General features: G+C 40.7%; 1 protein-coding gene across 1 annotated transcript in view; it reads right to left on the reverse strand.

The window, feature by feature from the left end:
• SCUBE1 (signal peptide, CUB domain, EGF-like 1) overlaps positions 1–12636 on the reverse strand; it is a 210529-nt gene that overhangs the window by 8153 nt on the left and 189740 nt on the right. The window contains exons 12-18 of the mRNA XM_010563586.1: positions 12237–12356; positions 10514–10606; positions 8863–8979; positions 6331–6489; positions 5069–5272; positions 3474–3635; positions 164–331 (exon numbers count right to left, since the gene is read on the reverse strand). Of these exons, the coding sequence (XP_010561888.1) occupies positions 164–331; positions 3474–3635; positions 5069–5272; positions 6331–6489; positions 8863–8979; positions 10514–10606; positions 12237–12356 (1023 nt within the window). The remainder of the gene's footprint in view (positions 1–163; positions 332–3473; positions 3636–5068; positions 5273–6330; positions 6490–8862; positions 8980–10513; positions 10607–12236; positions 12357–12636) is intronic.

Raw genomic sequence — 12636 nt, forward strand, 5'->3', positions numbered from 1 at the left:
CCTAGCTTCTGGATTTCCTGACCATTTAATTTAATCACACACCGCGTTTCTACATACAGTGACTATGTTTGTTTTGGAGCCTTTCAAAGCCCCTTGGCATTGAAGATTACAAACAAAAGGGCAAGCAGCGGGAATATGAATTGTGGAGCGATTTTAAATTCACCTTTAGTTTCGCAGTCTTGAAAGGAAACAGCACCTTCATACTTGGTCACAAGCCCACCGCCACATGGAAAGCAGAGGGTCCTTCCTGGTTCAGGCTGGTATGTACCAAGAGGACAGACTCTACAAGGTTTAAAACCATCTGAAGAATAGTGCCCAGGAGAACACTGCCCTAGAAATTGAAAATGATCATCTGTATTAGTGAGCTGACTCTTCTGGACAAAGTATAAAGCCCACTAGTAGTTAGCAATGCTTCCTTTAACTTAAAGATGTGACAACAAGGCAGCTGCAGATCAAATTCGAATCTTACCTGCTGATTTTGTATTGTTCCTGTAACTGCTTCCTAAAAACACCACCAGTAAATTCAACTAGTTTCTTAATAAGCTCTTTGCTACCTATGTTTCTGTTTGGTTTTTCTTTTAGCAAGGGCTCTATTAAGATGTTGTTAGAATACTTTGTACTTTCACCAAGTCTTTCATCTGAGAATTTCAAAGCACTTTGTAGGAAAAAATGAATCTTTGCACCAGATCTATGAAGCAAGTAATTGTTTTTTTATATCTCCATTTATAGATGCAGAAACAGTAGAGTATGAGATTTACCAGACTGGATGGGACCAGTCGAGCACCCTGTCTGTGAGAAGAGCTGACACCAGCAGCTTTCCAGGTAGCTGTGAAAACTAGTGCTTGTCAGAAGCTCTTCTGCCAGAAAATGGTGATTTGTGTAAAGCAAAGCACTTCTTTGTGAATGAGTCTACTGACAGATACAAGGTAGTTTCCAAACTTGCTCTCCAGGCAATTTCTGATAGGTGTTTGTTTAGCTTGGTTCTTGCTAGCTTGAGTACTTTACTCCTTGACAACCTACCTGAGAATCAGGATGTCAAGTTTTTCAAGATTATGGCGTTAATGCCTATCTTCACACCACCCCAGCCTGGGAGACCAGCACCTTGAGATGTTAGGTGTTCCCTGAGGTTGCCTAATCCCAATACTTTGTAATATAGCTTCCCTGAGAACTAAACAGCAGGCAGAAACAACTGGCTTGAAAACTTGAAAGTTTTGAGGACTCTAGGTGGGGTTGGGGTCTCTTAAGAACCCTGATACTTACTAGGAAATGCTGGGGGTTTCCAGTATCTTGGGTACTTGGCACTTAGGATGAACCAGAGCTCCAGAGCGAAAGCAAAGTTCAAGTTCTGTCCCCACAAAAGTCAAACTATGGACACCTGTGGGACCAGGAGTTCTGGGATTTAGTTGCGCTTCCATCCCAGCTGGCTGGAATATGACTGTACAAGCTGGCTGTTGTGACACAGACCTCTGAGAAATATTATATTACTAATTTGAAGACACTTCTGCTATTGTTTTTGCAGCAAAACTGATCCATCTGGTCTGGTCCAACTGGTCACTGTACTTTAATATGAAGGCAGTTAATGAAGAGCAGATTTGGATCTGGATTTTAGTATGAAAATTAAGTACATGTGGAGCATGGCTTACACACATCCTTTTAAAGAAGTGATACAGTTGGGTTTTAATACTGCTAAATATCTGATGCTTTCAGCACTCATGTCTCAGTCCCTACCTGTATATAAGAATGAGCTAACTTGCTCCCTTCTTGCCTTCTGTATTGGAATTGCCAACAAAATAGATCTGAGGGGATTTCCCTGAGAAATCCCCCAAATGACTAGGTTTTCTAATTGTGTTTTGGCCTTGTACCTACATGGATCACATGTAAATTAAGTAATCACAGCATGTTATTCACTTGCAGCTACAACAGAGTTCTACACAATAGGCACTTAAAACCTCTTGCACAGTTGTTGTACGTGCCTCACCTGTAGGGGTGAGGATTTCAGTCATAGCTTATTTGTTACTACACAGACATTACTGCTGCAGAAGATATGATGCAAAAATACTACTGACTACAGCTGGTGAGTACATTTCTAACAAAATCTGTGTTCATCAAAATACACTGTTTCATCACATATGCTGACAGATTTTATGGAGACATACTCATTTTGATAAAATCTTTGACAGGGAGGTTTATGAAGTCCAAAGCATATTCTCTCTTGCCACTTTCAGAGAAAGAAAAAAGGGGAGAGTTGAGGAGAAAAACAGACTGTTGTGATCTGACAACAAACATTTTGAGACAGATCCACTCTGCAAAAATAATCAGAAGGGTTTCTTTTTGTTGTTATGCAGAACAGTAATTCAAATGCAAGCCTTGGAACAACACAGTCTTTCTCCCCTAGTTATTGTGCTGCTTTGGTCAGTATTCTATAGTCAACCTCTACAAACTCAGTTTTTATTTTGATAATCTATTCTTGTTGGATTTTGGATACATACAAATCAACATAACAAAGATGCACAGGAATATCAAGAATTTTCCTGTGATAGTTCCTTCATACAGTAAATCAGCAAAATCTACTGTATGTTTGGACTGGAGATACTAGAGTTATTTTTTATTCAGTGGATGGGGAAAAAGCAGCAGTTTCTCAAGTGACATTCATTGTGTGTTCACTCCAGATATCCTTGAAGAAAGCATTAATGTAAATTACATGGATGAGTTTTAAAGTTAGAACTTGTGTTGCAGACAGGACAGATTTCTTTCAAAGTCAAATAACGTATCTGCTGTAAATTAGATTTTGGTCACCTGTAATGAAATAAGGTAAAGAAAATAATTAACAGTTGTGTCTTAAAACCTTATCTTGATCAAGTTACAGTAGAAGAACAGCTCTCTTCTGAAATCAGGTATTCTCATCATTATCATCTAATTTATGTATCATGAAGTTGAGTCAGAGATGCTACATCACTTGCCAAAAGCTACAGTGAATTCAAGCAGCGTTGAAACTAGCAGTCATTAGCTCTGAGTCCAGGTTACAGATCCCTGCAGCATAACTATCTCAAAATTATGGTTGCTGCTGATTAGACCAGGTAAACTGCAACTCATGCAAAACATTAAATCAGCAAGTTCATTAGACTCACCAATACCAGTCCAAAGTAATCCATCCCTTTGGCTCACAATATACCTAACGAGTCCTTACAAGTCGAGGTATGTCCCGATTCCATACCTGACTTGAAGCAAAGTGCTTTGCTTGGCTTGCTCATTTCCATACCACAACTCACATTGCTGTAGCAGGTCCCATCTTCTTGTCGGCAATGTCAGTGGATGGAACAAGCCAAAACATTTTGCGTATTGCTTGTAAGCACATAGATTTCTTCTGTTACCCTTACAAGACAGAAGTGTGGAAGGCTCTCTCCACTTTCAGCCTCCATGCCTCACAGGCTCTGTGGCAACACCTAATCCTTTTATAATCAAATTAAACTTGCCTCCACATTCTGACACATTCCGGGCGCCTGCTACTCCCTGTCCATCGTTACTTGGGCAAGGCTCACAGGTAAGTTGACCTTCTGTGTCTTGGTATGTTCCTGGTGAGCAAGGAATGCACTGATTATGTTCTCCGCTATAAAAGGTGCCCGTGCTGCAGGTAACTGAGAAAAGAAAAGGGGAATCTACATAAGGACTTTCATTTTGATCACATTATTTGCCTTCATTGCAAACATTTAGAGAAGATGGATCTCTTTGGCCCCAGTATTATAGTTGCATATGTTTTGCATATGTTAGTCCAGGATCCTCACCTAATGTAAACAGGACTAGCTCCACTGTGGTCTAGGTCAATTTACATCAGGGCGAGGTCCTTCTTCTATTGTTTAAGCTGTTAAATGGCATTGTACTGCACTGAGGTGTTTATCAGACATACGTTGTTAATAAAGCTGATGCAGTCTTAAAATGATATATTGCAGTTTAATTAGAACAGTGGTGCATAACATATGGGAAGTGATGTGAATTCTTAGTTTACACTAGGTGCATTTACATGTTGGTTTTATGGCAGACAACTACAAAAAGTCTGTCTCCTGAGATCAGTTCTAGAGATTTCTCTGAGGGCAATGTATCTTGACACTCAAACACCCCAACTGGAAAGTGTTTTCAGTACAGATATGAATACACGTGCTTTTCTTGCTGCAACAGGGCACATAACTGCAGTAAACATTTTTCTCTGCTGGATATAGGTAGTTAAAATGTATGGGTTTCTAGACACTAATAGCAACAGTCTTTCCATACAGTTTCTAAATCACTGTTCCTATATGAAAACATGTTCCTATATGATGAAAACAGCCTCTGAACCAACTCATTAGAGGCACCTACCAGATCTGCACTTAACTATTTGGTTTTGCTTGTAAATCACTTGGTGTCTAAAAGAAGCTGGAAAAATAGATATGTTGATTTTGAAAAGATGACTCTAAGTTATTAGAAAGCTCGCAGTGCTGAGAACTGCCATTAATAGGTTTGCACTAGCACCCTGCCCCCAGTAAAGCACTAGAGTTTGATAACCTCAGAAAAGGCTTAAAGAAATTAGGTATTCATAAAGTTAAAATAGATTTCTATAGATTCTTTTTTTTAATTGGACCTCTTGAGTGTTAAATATATATATATATATCTATATATATCTCCATGGGTCACGGATTATTTGGTGGTGAGGACAGTGAGAGAGGTGATATAAAACTCAATACAGAGCATCTAGGCAAACACCATATTATTGTTTTACAGAACTGTAATGTTTTCGTAAGATGCTGGGAGTAACTGGGAACTATTTGCCAACATTGCCTTGTGGCAGGCCTTGATACATACCAACTGATATCATGGGAAATGTATGCATATATATGCTTCTTTTGTTTTCCTGCAATCATTTAATGAACTCCCTTCAAAGTCTTCTGAACTGTCAATGGTCCATGCACATATGCTGAGTAATACTGATCTAAATCGTCTGTTACCTCATAGATTTCCTGCCTGGCTCACTATGGACAAGTTAATTTTGGATTGCTTGTTTTGGGGGATATGGCTGAATAGAGTTGTTGGGACTTACCGCATTTTCCATCCTGCAGCACTTGCCCTGTACTGCAAGCTTCATGCCCTTCAGTAGCTTTAGCTGGCTTCTGAGCCACTTCATATTCTGTCCCAGAAAACTGAATGTAAAATTGCTGTTTATTAATAGATTTCCTCAATGTTTTGATTGCAGTTTGCAGCTTCTGCTCCATCCTTTTCCGAACACAGTCAATGTTACAGGTGTCTAGATGGGAAATGATAACAAAACTAGAAGCAATTGAGATTCATGTTTAAAAAGGGTGCTTAACAAAAAGCTTAGCCTGCATCACACTATGACACCTCTGTTTGCTTCACTGTCTTCTCCATACAAATTGTAGAAGCAGCTTACTGTATTCAAAATCAGGCTTTTAAAGGGACAAGACAGTACACTGAGGTCCATCAAACTGAGTTTCATGGCCTGCAAGCGCGTACCGAGTGCTGCTATCGTATATCTAGCATTAAGAAATTGGTTATACTGAGTGCACAGGGAGAGGGCTGCAGAAAGTATCAATCCCACTGTGTTGTACTTCCAGTTATGCGTTCAGTCTGCCACCACTAATGTTTCTGAATTTTGTCTGCCTGTGCTTTACTCAGCTGATTGGGAATTATTCCCACTTCCCTGACCAAAATACCCGACTGACATAAAGAAAGGTGCTTTCTGGCACGATTACCGTTTGAATCGCTTTGCTAGTAAGGTATCCCTCAGGGTTAAGAAACCCGCCTTTGAGGACTGACATGTTTATAGAATTCAGACCACGTTTTCTTTGGCTGGGTTTTATAGCATAATATTCCATCCCGTGAATAACTTGAAGCAATTCTTTTTCTTCCTTGAATTTGTTATGCAAACATGAATTTTCCAAATGTGTGATAAAAATGTTTGATTCTCAGACTGAAGTTTCAGCAACTTAACATTTTGGAGGATATTTTTATCATCATCGTTGCAGAACTTCTACCTAATCCTTACATTCTCTGTGCATCAATTAGCACTTCTGCTGTTTAAAGAAATCAGACTAAATTGAAGTACATGACTTAACTCGAGGCTTTGAAAGAATTTTGCTGCAGGTTCAATCTTTGTTCCTTTGGCTTAATTTCATACCTGATTCCTTTCAATTAAATCTCTGAAACTTTGAGTTTGGAAGGGCTGTCAAATGAGGCTTGTGCTAAAAGGTTTGTGTGGCAGCTTGATGAAATAGCATCAAAGAGATTCTAACACACTGAGGAACTGAATTCTGATTTCTCTCCACAGACAAATCTTTCACAAACCTGTGACTTCTTCTGACTTCATCTCCACTTCAAACTCTGCGGTGATATGGGATACTTCTTTTGATGGTGACTTGCGGCCTCGGCGTTTTTTCTTGGAGGAATCGCACTTGAGATTCACGAAGGTCACCTGGCAGTTGTCTGTACAAGGGAATTGACCTCCTTTGCATAAGAGAAGCAACATAGAAAAGAAATCAAGTAGCAAAGTAGCAAGTGGCAGGCTAATAAGCGATATCTCAGCTGGGTTATCACGAATGCAGTGACAGGCTTCATAACATTGCACATGTGTTGTTAGACACCTCCTTCTCTGTGCAATTTTGGGTTCGCTCATTTTCCTAGTGAACGCAGGAGGCAAAAATACGGTGTGGTGATGCTCAGCTGCACAGTGGTACCTTTCATGCCTGTAATTGCCTGTCTCTCTTCTGCATAAGGATTAGAAAGCTCTTTACAGAAACTAGTTAAGATCAGCAATACTATATACAGTCATTTGATGGTTAACAAAGCAAGAGAGTAAATTTTTGTAAATTCATGAGAGCGGCAGGCCTGGGCCTCTAGAAACTACCACCTGGTATTCCAACCCTTCCAGCAATGACAATCAAAGGTTTTAAAAGCCTTTGATTGGGAGGTTATGAAAATATACTAGAAGGCTTTATCTGAGGGGAAATCATAGAATGACAGAATCGTTTAGGTTGGAAAAGACCCTTAAGAACATCGAATCCAACCGTTAGCGTAACACTGCCAACTCCACCGCTAAACCACGTCCGTAAGTGCCATGTCTATACGTCTTTTAAATACCTCCAGGGATGGTGACTCAACCACTTTCCTGGGCAGCCTGTTCCAATGCCTGACAACACTTTTGGTGAAGAAACTTTTCCTAATATCCCATCTAAACCTCCCCTGGCACAACTTGAGGCCATTTGCTCTCATCCTATCACAAGCCAGAGGAACTGAATGCCCTCATCAATTATGTGTAACCACTGAGGAGAAAGGCCACAACCTGTTGGGACACAATCACATAAACAGCCTCTCCCTATATAAAGAAATCTATGTGAAAAACATGCTTTTTGTGATAGGCAATGGACCTTCCAGGTCAGGGAGAAATTTCTAGCACTCAAGCCACCAGTGTGTGGTTGTATGATATAATCTTTCTGTTAGACCCAGAAGTTCAGATGACATAACGAACACAAAGCAAAGCAAGCAAAGGACAAGAAAACGCCTCCAAGAAATACATTCCTGTGGTGACTGTATGGACCAAAAAAACCAACTTCTATGACTTTAAAAATTAGTCTGATAATCACATCTTATTAAAAGAAGACAATACATAAGGACAAGGTAAGCATCTTGACAACTGAGACTTGTTTTAAGCTTATACTTGGAAAATTAGAGAGATAAATGTCTAGACTGCAGGGTAAAGATAAAATATGAGTCTAAATTTTAAAAATAAAATCTTTAAACCATTAGCATTTTTTTAGGATAGCTATTTTTACTCTTCTCTGTTCAGGGCTCAAATATGGCTCCTCACTCACTAGCAAAAGTGGTGGTAAGACAGATCCACAACAGAGTATATCACCAGCAGACGTTTGCTGTAAGCTGCTAAATTGCTTTAAGCCACAAGAGGAGCTGTTGCAATTACACCAATACTGTGTATTAAAATCTGGAAAATTTTGAGTTAATATTAAATTTAAATGAACTCCAAATATTTTAAGCTGTGGAAATGCACAGCAATAACAGCCAAACACTCTTTAATTGTCCCTGTCATAATATCAAGGGGATGGAGGACAAGAAATAAATGTAATGAAGATCTGTTAAATCCATATAACTTTTAAAACCTCTTTTTTGTTCAACTTTAAAAGTGATGTTCAAAACTACTACTAATAGAAGCCCATACTTAGTCATACTGAGTTTTAAAAACATTTGATTACTTTGATTCAGCCTGAGAAGAACTTTTTTTTCATTTCAAATTTTTGGTAATTAGGTCTAAATTTTCTGAATATTTTTTCTAACATCATAACTATTCACTCCAACATAACAAAAGATCTAAGGCTATGTAACATCAGATTTTGATTATAACTTTCCCACTTAGGGGTTGTCTTTGCTGCTGCAATGGGATATTAATCCACCATAAAGCAAATAAATAAAAGCTTTTGTTTTCTTTTATAAACCTCATTTGGGAAAACTAAACCAAACCAAACTGACATTGTTTCATCTAACTTTGCATTGGTCATTGCTTTTTGTCTCAGGATATTTCTGCCATTACCAATGCCAGAAAAAGGATCAGCTTAATTCCAAACTCATGTACTTTTGAACAAAGATTTTTCAAAGCAGCTGGTGACACTTCAGCACTGTTAGATCCAAACCCAAGGCACTGTTCAGCTAGAGTGTGAACCTTGGCCTGAACTTAAATTCAGATCCAGATATGAAAACCATTACTTTTTTTTTTCCATCTGCAGTGTGAAAACAAAATATGCAAACAAGCAAGCAAGCAAACAAACAAAAAATTAGAATGCTGTTTACATGTTAGAAGAAACCACGTACCTAAAACAGCTTGCTTCCCAGAATCTTTTGCTTTTTCTTTGCTGCGAGGCCGTAAATGGCACTTTGCGTCTTTAATTTTAAAACGAGCTTTCTGCTTGATTGGAGGGGCTAATGAATCTGTTGATATAAAGTAAAAAAGCTATCATTTGGGATGCAGATGAAATGAAGTCTGAAACTTATTTTTAAAAACAGACTCAAAAGTCTTCTTGTGACATAGAAGACAGCGTACAAGCGGATCCATTTCCATGAGTTCATTTTTTCACATAAGCACTCGCTCTCGAGCCCATAAAGATCAATGAATTTGCTAGTATCGCACATGCTCTGCACATACGCTTCCCCTCCAGCAGGCCTGCACCTCTTGGTGGATTTGGGTGAATTTGTCTTACTATGAAAAAGGTTAATTCCTACCTTTTTTTTCTGACTCTGTCTGTGACTTCCCATGTTACTTGGCTGTAGTTCTGCTCTTGCTAACGCCAACCAGGAACAAGATTAATTTACTGGAGCTACGCTGTTGGCAGTTGAAAACCATCCAAAGCAAACGTCTTTATTTGACTGTGGTCTATGGCTTGCAAGCTTTATTCTTCAGCTTTAAATCCAAGCCAGTTATGTCTTGCGACTTTAAAGGCTGTTATGCAGCCATGCACTGCTTAGAAAATGTAGCTGCTGGCCGACTCCCTTGCTAAGCCCATGGTGGAAAAGGCCGGGCCTGGCCCGTTGCCTGCCAGCCGCTGCGGGCTGCCCACGGGACCTGGAGCAGGTGGAGGGTGGTCGCAGGGACGTGCCGCAACGTGGGTCCCTCTTTCCTTGGGAGGGCCTTGCCGAACCAGGACTATAGAGGTAGCCTGCCCCTGTGCCACAGGCAGACATATCCTCTGCCGTGTTACGTCACTCCACAGCATCGTACCTCCTAACGCATTCCAAATACGTAAGAAATACAAAGTTAGAAAACTGGCAAATTGGAGAGAAGTACAGCAGGTAATGATACCTAAAGTGGGCTTGCACTTCCCACTGCTCGATGCTGTTTCAGCTGCTGCTAGTTTTGCCAGACTTCACAATTTTGAGCTGAACTTTTCTTTTATGCCAAGCATCAGCTTTAAGACACATTTTGAAATGCCTCTGCAAAAATAATCCAGCTATTCCTGAGAACAAGATGAATGAAACACAGTATGTACTCATAAAAGCCTCATAACCTTTTTATTGGGAATCCCCAGCAGGAGGGTCTGTGCTCCTGAGGAAGGACTTTGCAGGTGAGGGCTGGGACCCACCGTAGCCTTCTGCTCTTGTGCTACTGATGGGCCCCTCTGGCTCCTTTCCAAGTCTGGGAAGAAATGCCACTTTGATATGCTCGCTACTGCCTTGCTCGACTACAGAAAATAAATTACTCTATGTCCTTACTGAATATATCTCAAACCTTCACCACTCCGACAGTGACCTACCAACACCATGCCACAGTGGAGGGCAACTAAGTACGCTCCGGCCCCCAAGGAGAGGCTGCCAAAAAGCAAGTGCGTGCCTGATGAAACACAGGCTACCTTAATTCTGCCCTTGTGTAACTTGAGAGCTGTACGTCTTGCAACTCCCAAATGGTCTGGGGGACCTCCATCACCTACCTCCTAGACGCCAAGGAACAGGTGGGCAGGAGAGCACCTACCTGCGCAGCTGGGCAGGGTCGCATTGCGTTTCTGCAGAGCCTTGCCTTGCTGGACAGGAATGCCACAGCTCAGTGTGTAGCTGTTCTCCGAATCTGCGGAGCAGAACTCACAGTCAGCACATGTGGCAACAGCCTTGCAAAGCCTCTGCTCCCCTCGTCACACCAAGCATTAATGTTCGGTGCTTGAACAAAGTTATTAATACTGCTAAATAAGGAGGCATTTTAAGTGCTGAACTTGGATTTTAAATGGCTGAAATAGTTTGCCAAGGGCTACTGCTTCACAGTGTTGACTACATGTGTTGTTTCATTTCTTCCAGCACTGAAATGTTACATTTTATAAACAATTTGGCATGAGGTTAGCTGTAAATAATTCCATGGTGCACAAGTAGAAAATATTTTGTGTTTGTCCATGGCAGAGTCCTTGTGCTTTGATCATCTCTATAATTTAAAAAATAAACCATGTACTTTCATAATAATTTCAGCTTCAGACTCTGACAGAATTTATTGGCAGAAACAAAAAATAACATACTTAGAACCATAACAGGGTTTACATATTGCACAGATAAAACTGTGTATTGGTGCATACAAATTAGATAAATGCATGGTTCCAGTAATCTCTGCTAAACTGAAAATAAAGTGTGAACAGCTCTACCACATATAATGTCAGGACTAACATGAAAAGTAGAGACACTCTTGCGGAAAATAATCCTGTGTCAGAACCAGAACATATATGGAAAAGCAGCAGCAATCCCCCCGCCCCACCTGCCCTGCAAAACTCTGTAGATGACAATTACCTGTAGCAAATGATACAACATCAACAACAAAAAAGGGATGTGTGTGTGTGTGTGGTGGAATAAGACGAAATGCCTGGATTTCTATAAATAACACTCAGCTGAACCATTACCAGCAAAATTTATTAAAACTCAGCAACTGCAGCAACTAATACTGAGAGATCCTTTTTGCCATACAGCCTCCTGAGACAGAATTAGTTGTATCCATTTTGTATGAGACAGTAAGACAGGTTTAGAGCTGTTGCTAGGTCATCCTCTGCACCACAGCGCCCGTGGCTGAGCTGATGGAAGTTTTACGCTACCCTGGCTGGCGTGGGAGCTTGATCGTGTGCTGTGGCAGTCACAGCATTAAATTTCCCAGTGTATCCCACCTGTCCCCTCCTGCCCCCGGCTCGGACTGCGCTCGCCGAGCTGAGTTCCTCCCAGGGGGACCCTCCGCTTTGGGATTCATTTCTGCTCCTGCTCAATCGCACAATTACAGGGTATTTCAGGCTGTGATGCAGGGTCCATCATTTTAAGCAGATGCCTGGATAGGCACAGGGGACTTGACTCAAGTTGAAAAACATGGTACTAAAAATTAGCAGGAATTCACTGAAATCAACCGTGCGTTTTCTCCCTCACTTTTGATGTGGCAATTCAGTATATTAGAATTTTTCTTTTGTACCATCCTGGTTAAGGTAGACCTGTCTCTGAAGTTTTTGTTAGAATTTCTCCACTCCTGCAGATTAAACAAAGGGTGAGACCTCTAATGTAACCGACAATCAGCTTTTCTTGTATTTGGTGATGTGCATGTCTGGCCCAATTTGATGTATGGTTTTGCTCATTTACAGCTGTCCATAACAAAAACTGAATGCAAGAATCATGAACACGTTAGCAGAGAAAAATCATCAAGTCACATTCTAGACTTAGGAGGACAAATACTTTGTACAAACCTGGAACAAAAAGAGTATTGGATGGGCATGACAGGAAGCAGCTCTCTATGCCTCCTGTCTTACTACACACTAGCTGAGCCTTGGGAGCTGGTTTGGCATTTGGGAGACATTTCACCATCTCTGAGGAGAAAAAAAAAAGAGAAATGAAAAAAAAATCAGACGCTGCCCAACGCAGAACTTTGTGCGTCCACTTGCATACAGTGGTGAGGAAAGGTAGAAGTGGCAACAGAGCAAAATCACAGGCCCAGGCATTTCTGAAGTAAGCATGTATTGGGGAGAGAGTATCTGGATCTTGAGGACTTGAAACTCCTTCACAGTTTTAGACCTAAACTCTAGATCAGTCTTCCCCTCCTATCATCCACTTTGGGACCTGCACTCCAGAAGGCAGGTGTGTCTCTAA

Source organism: Haliaeetus leucocephalus, unplaced genomic scaffold (genome assembly GCF_000737465.1).
Source record: "Haliaeetus leucocephalus isolate CR32 unplaced genomic scaffold, Haliaeetus_leucocephalus-4.0 Scaffold170, whole genome shotgun sequence".
Lineage (NCBI taxonomy): Eukaryota > Metazoa > Chordata > Aves > Accipitriformes > Accipitridae > Haliaeetus > Haliaeetus leucocephalus.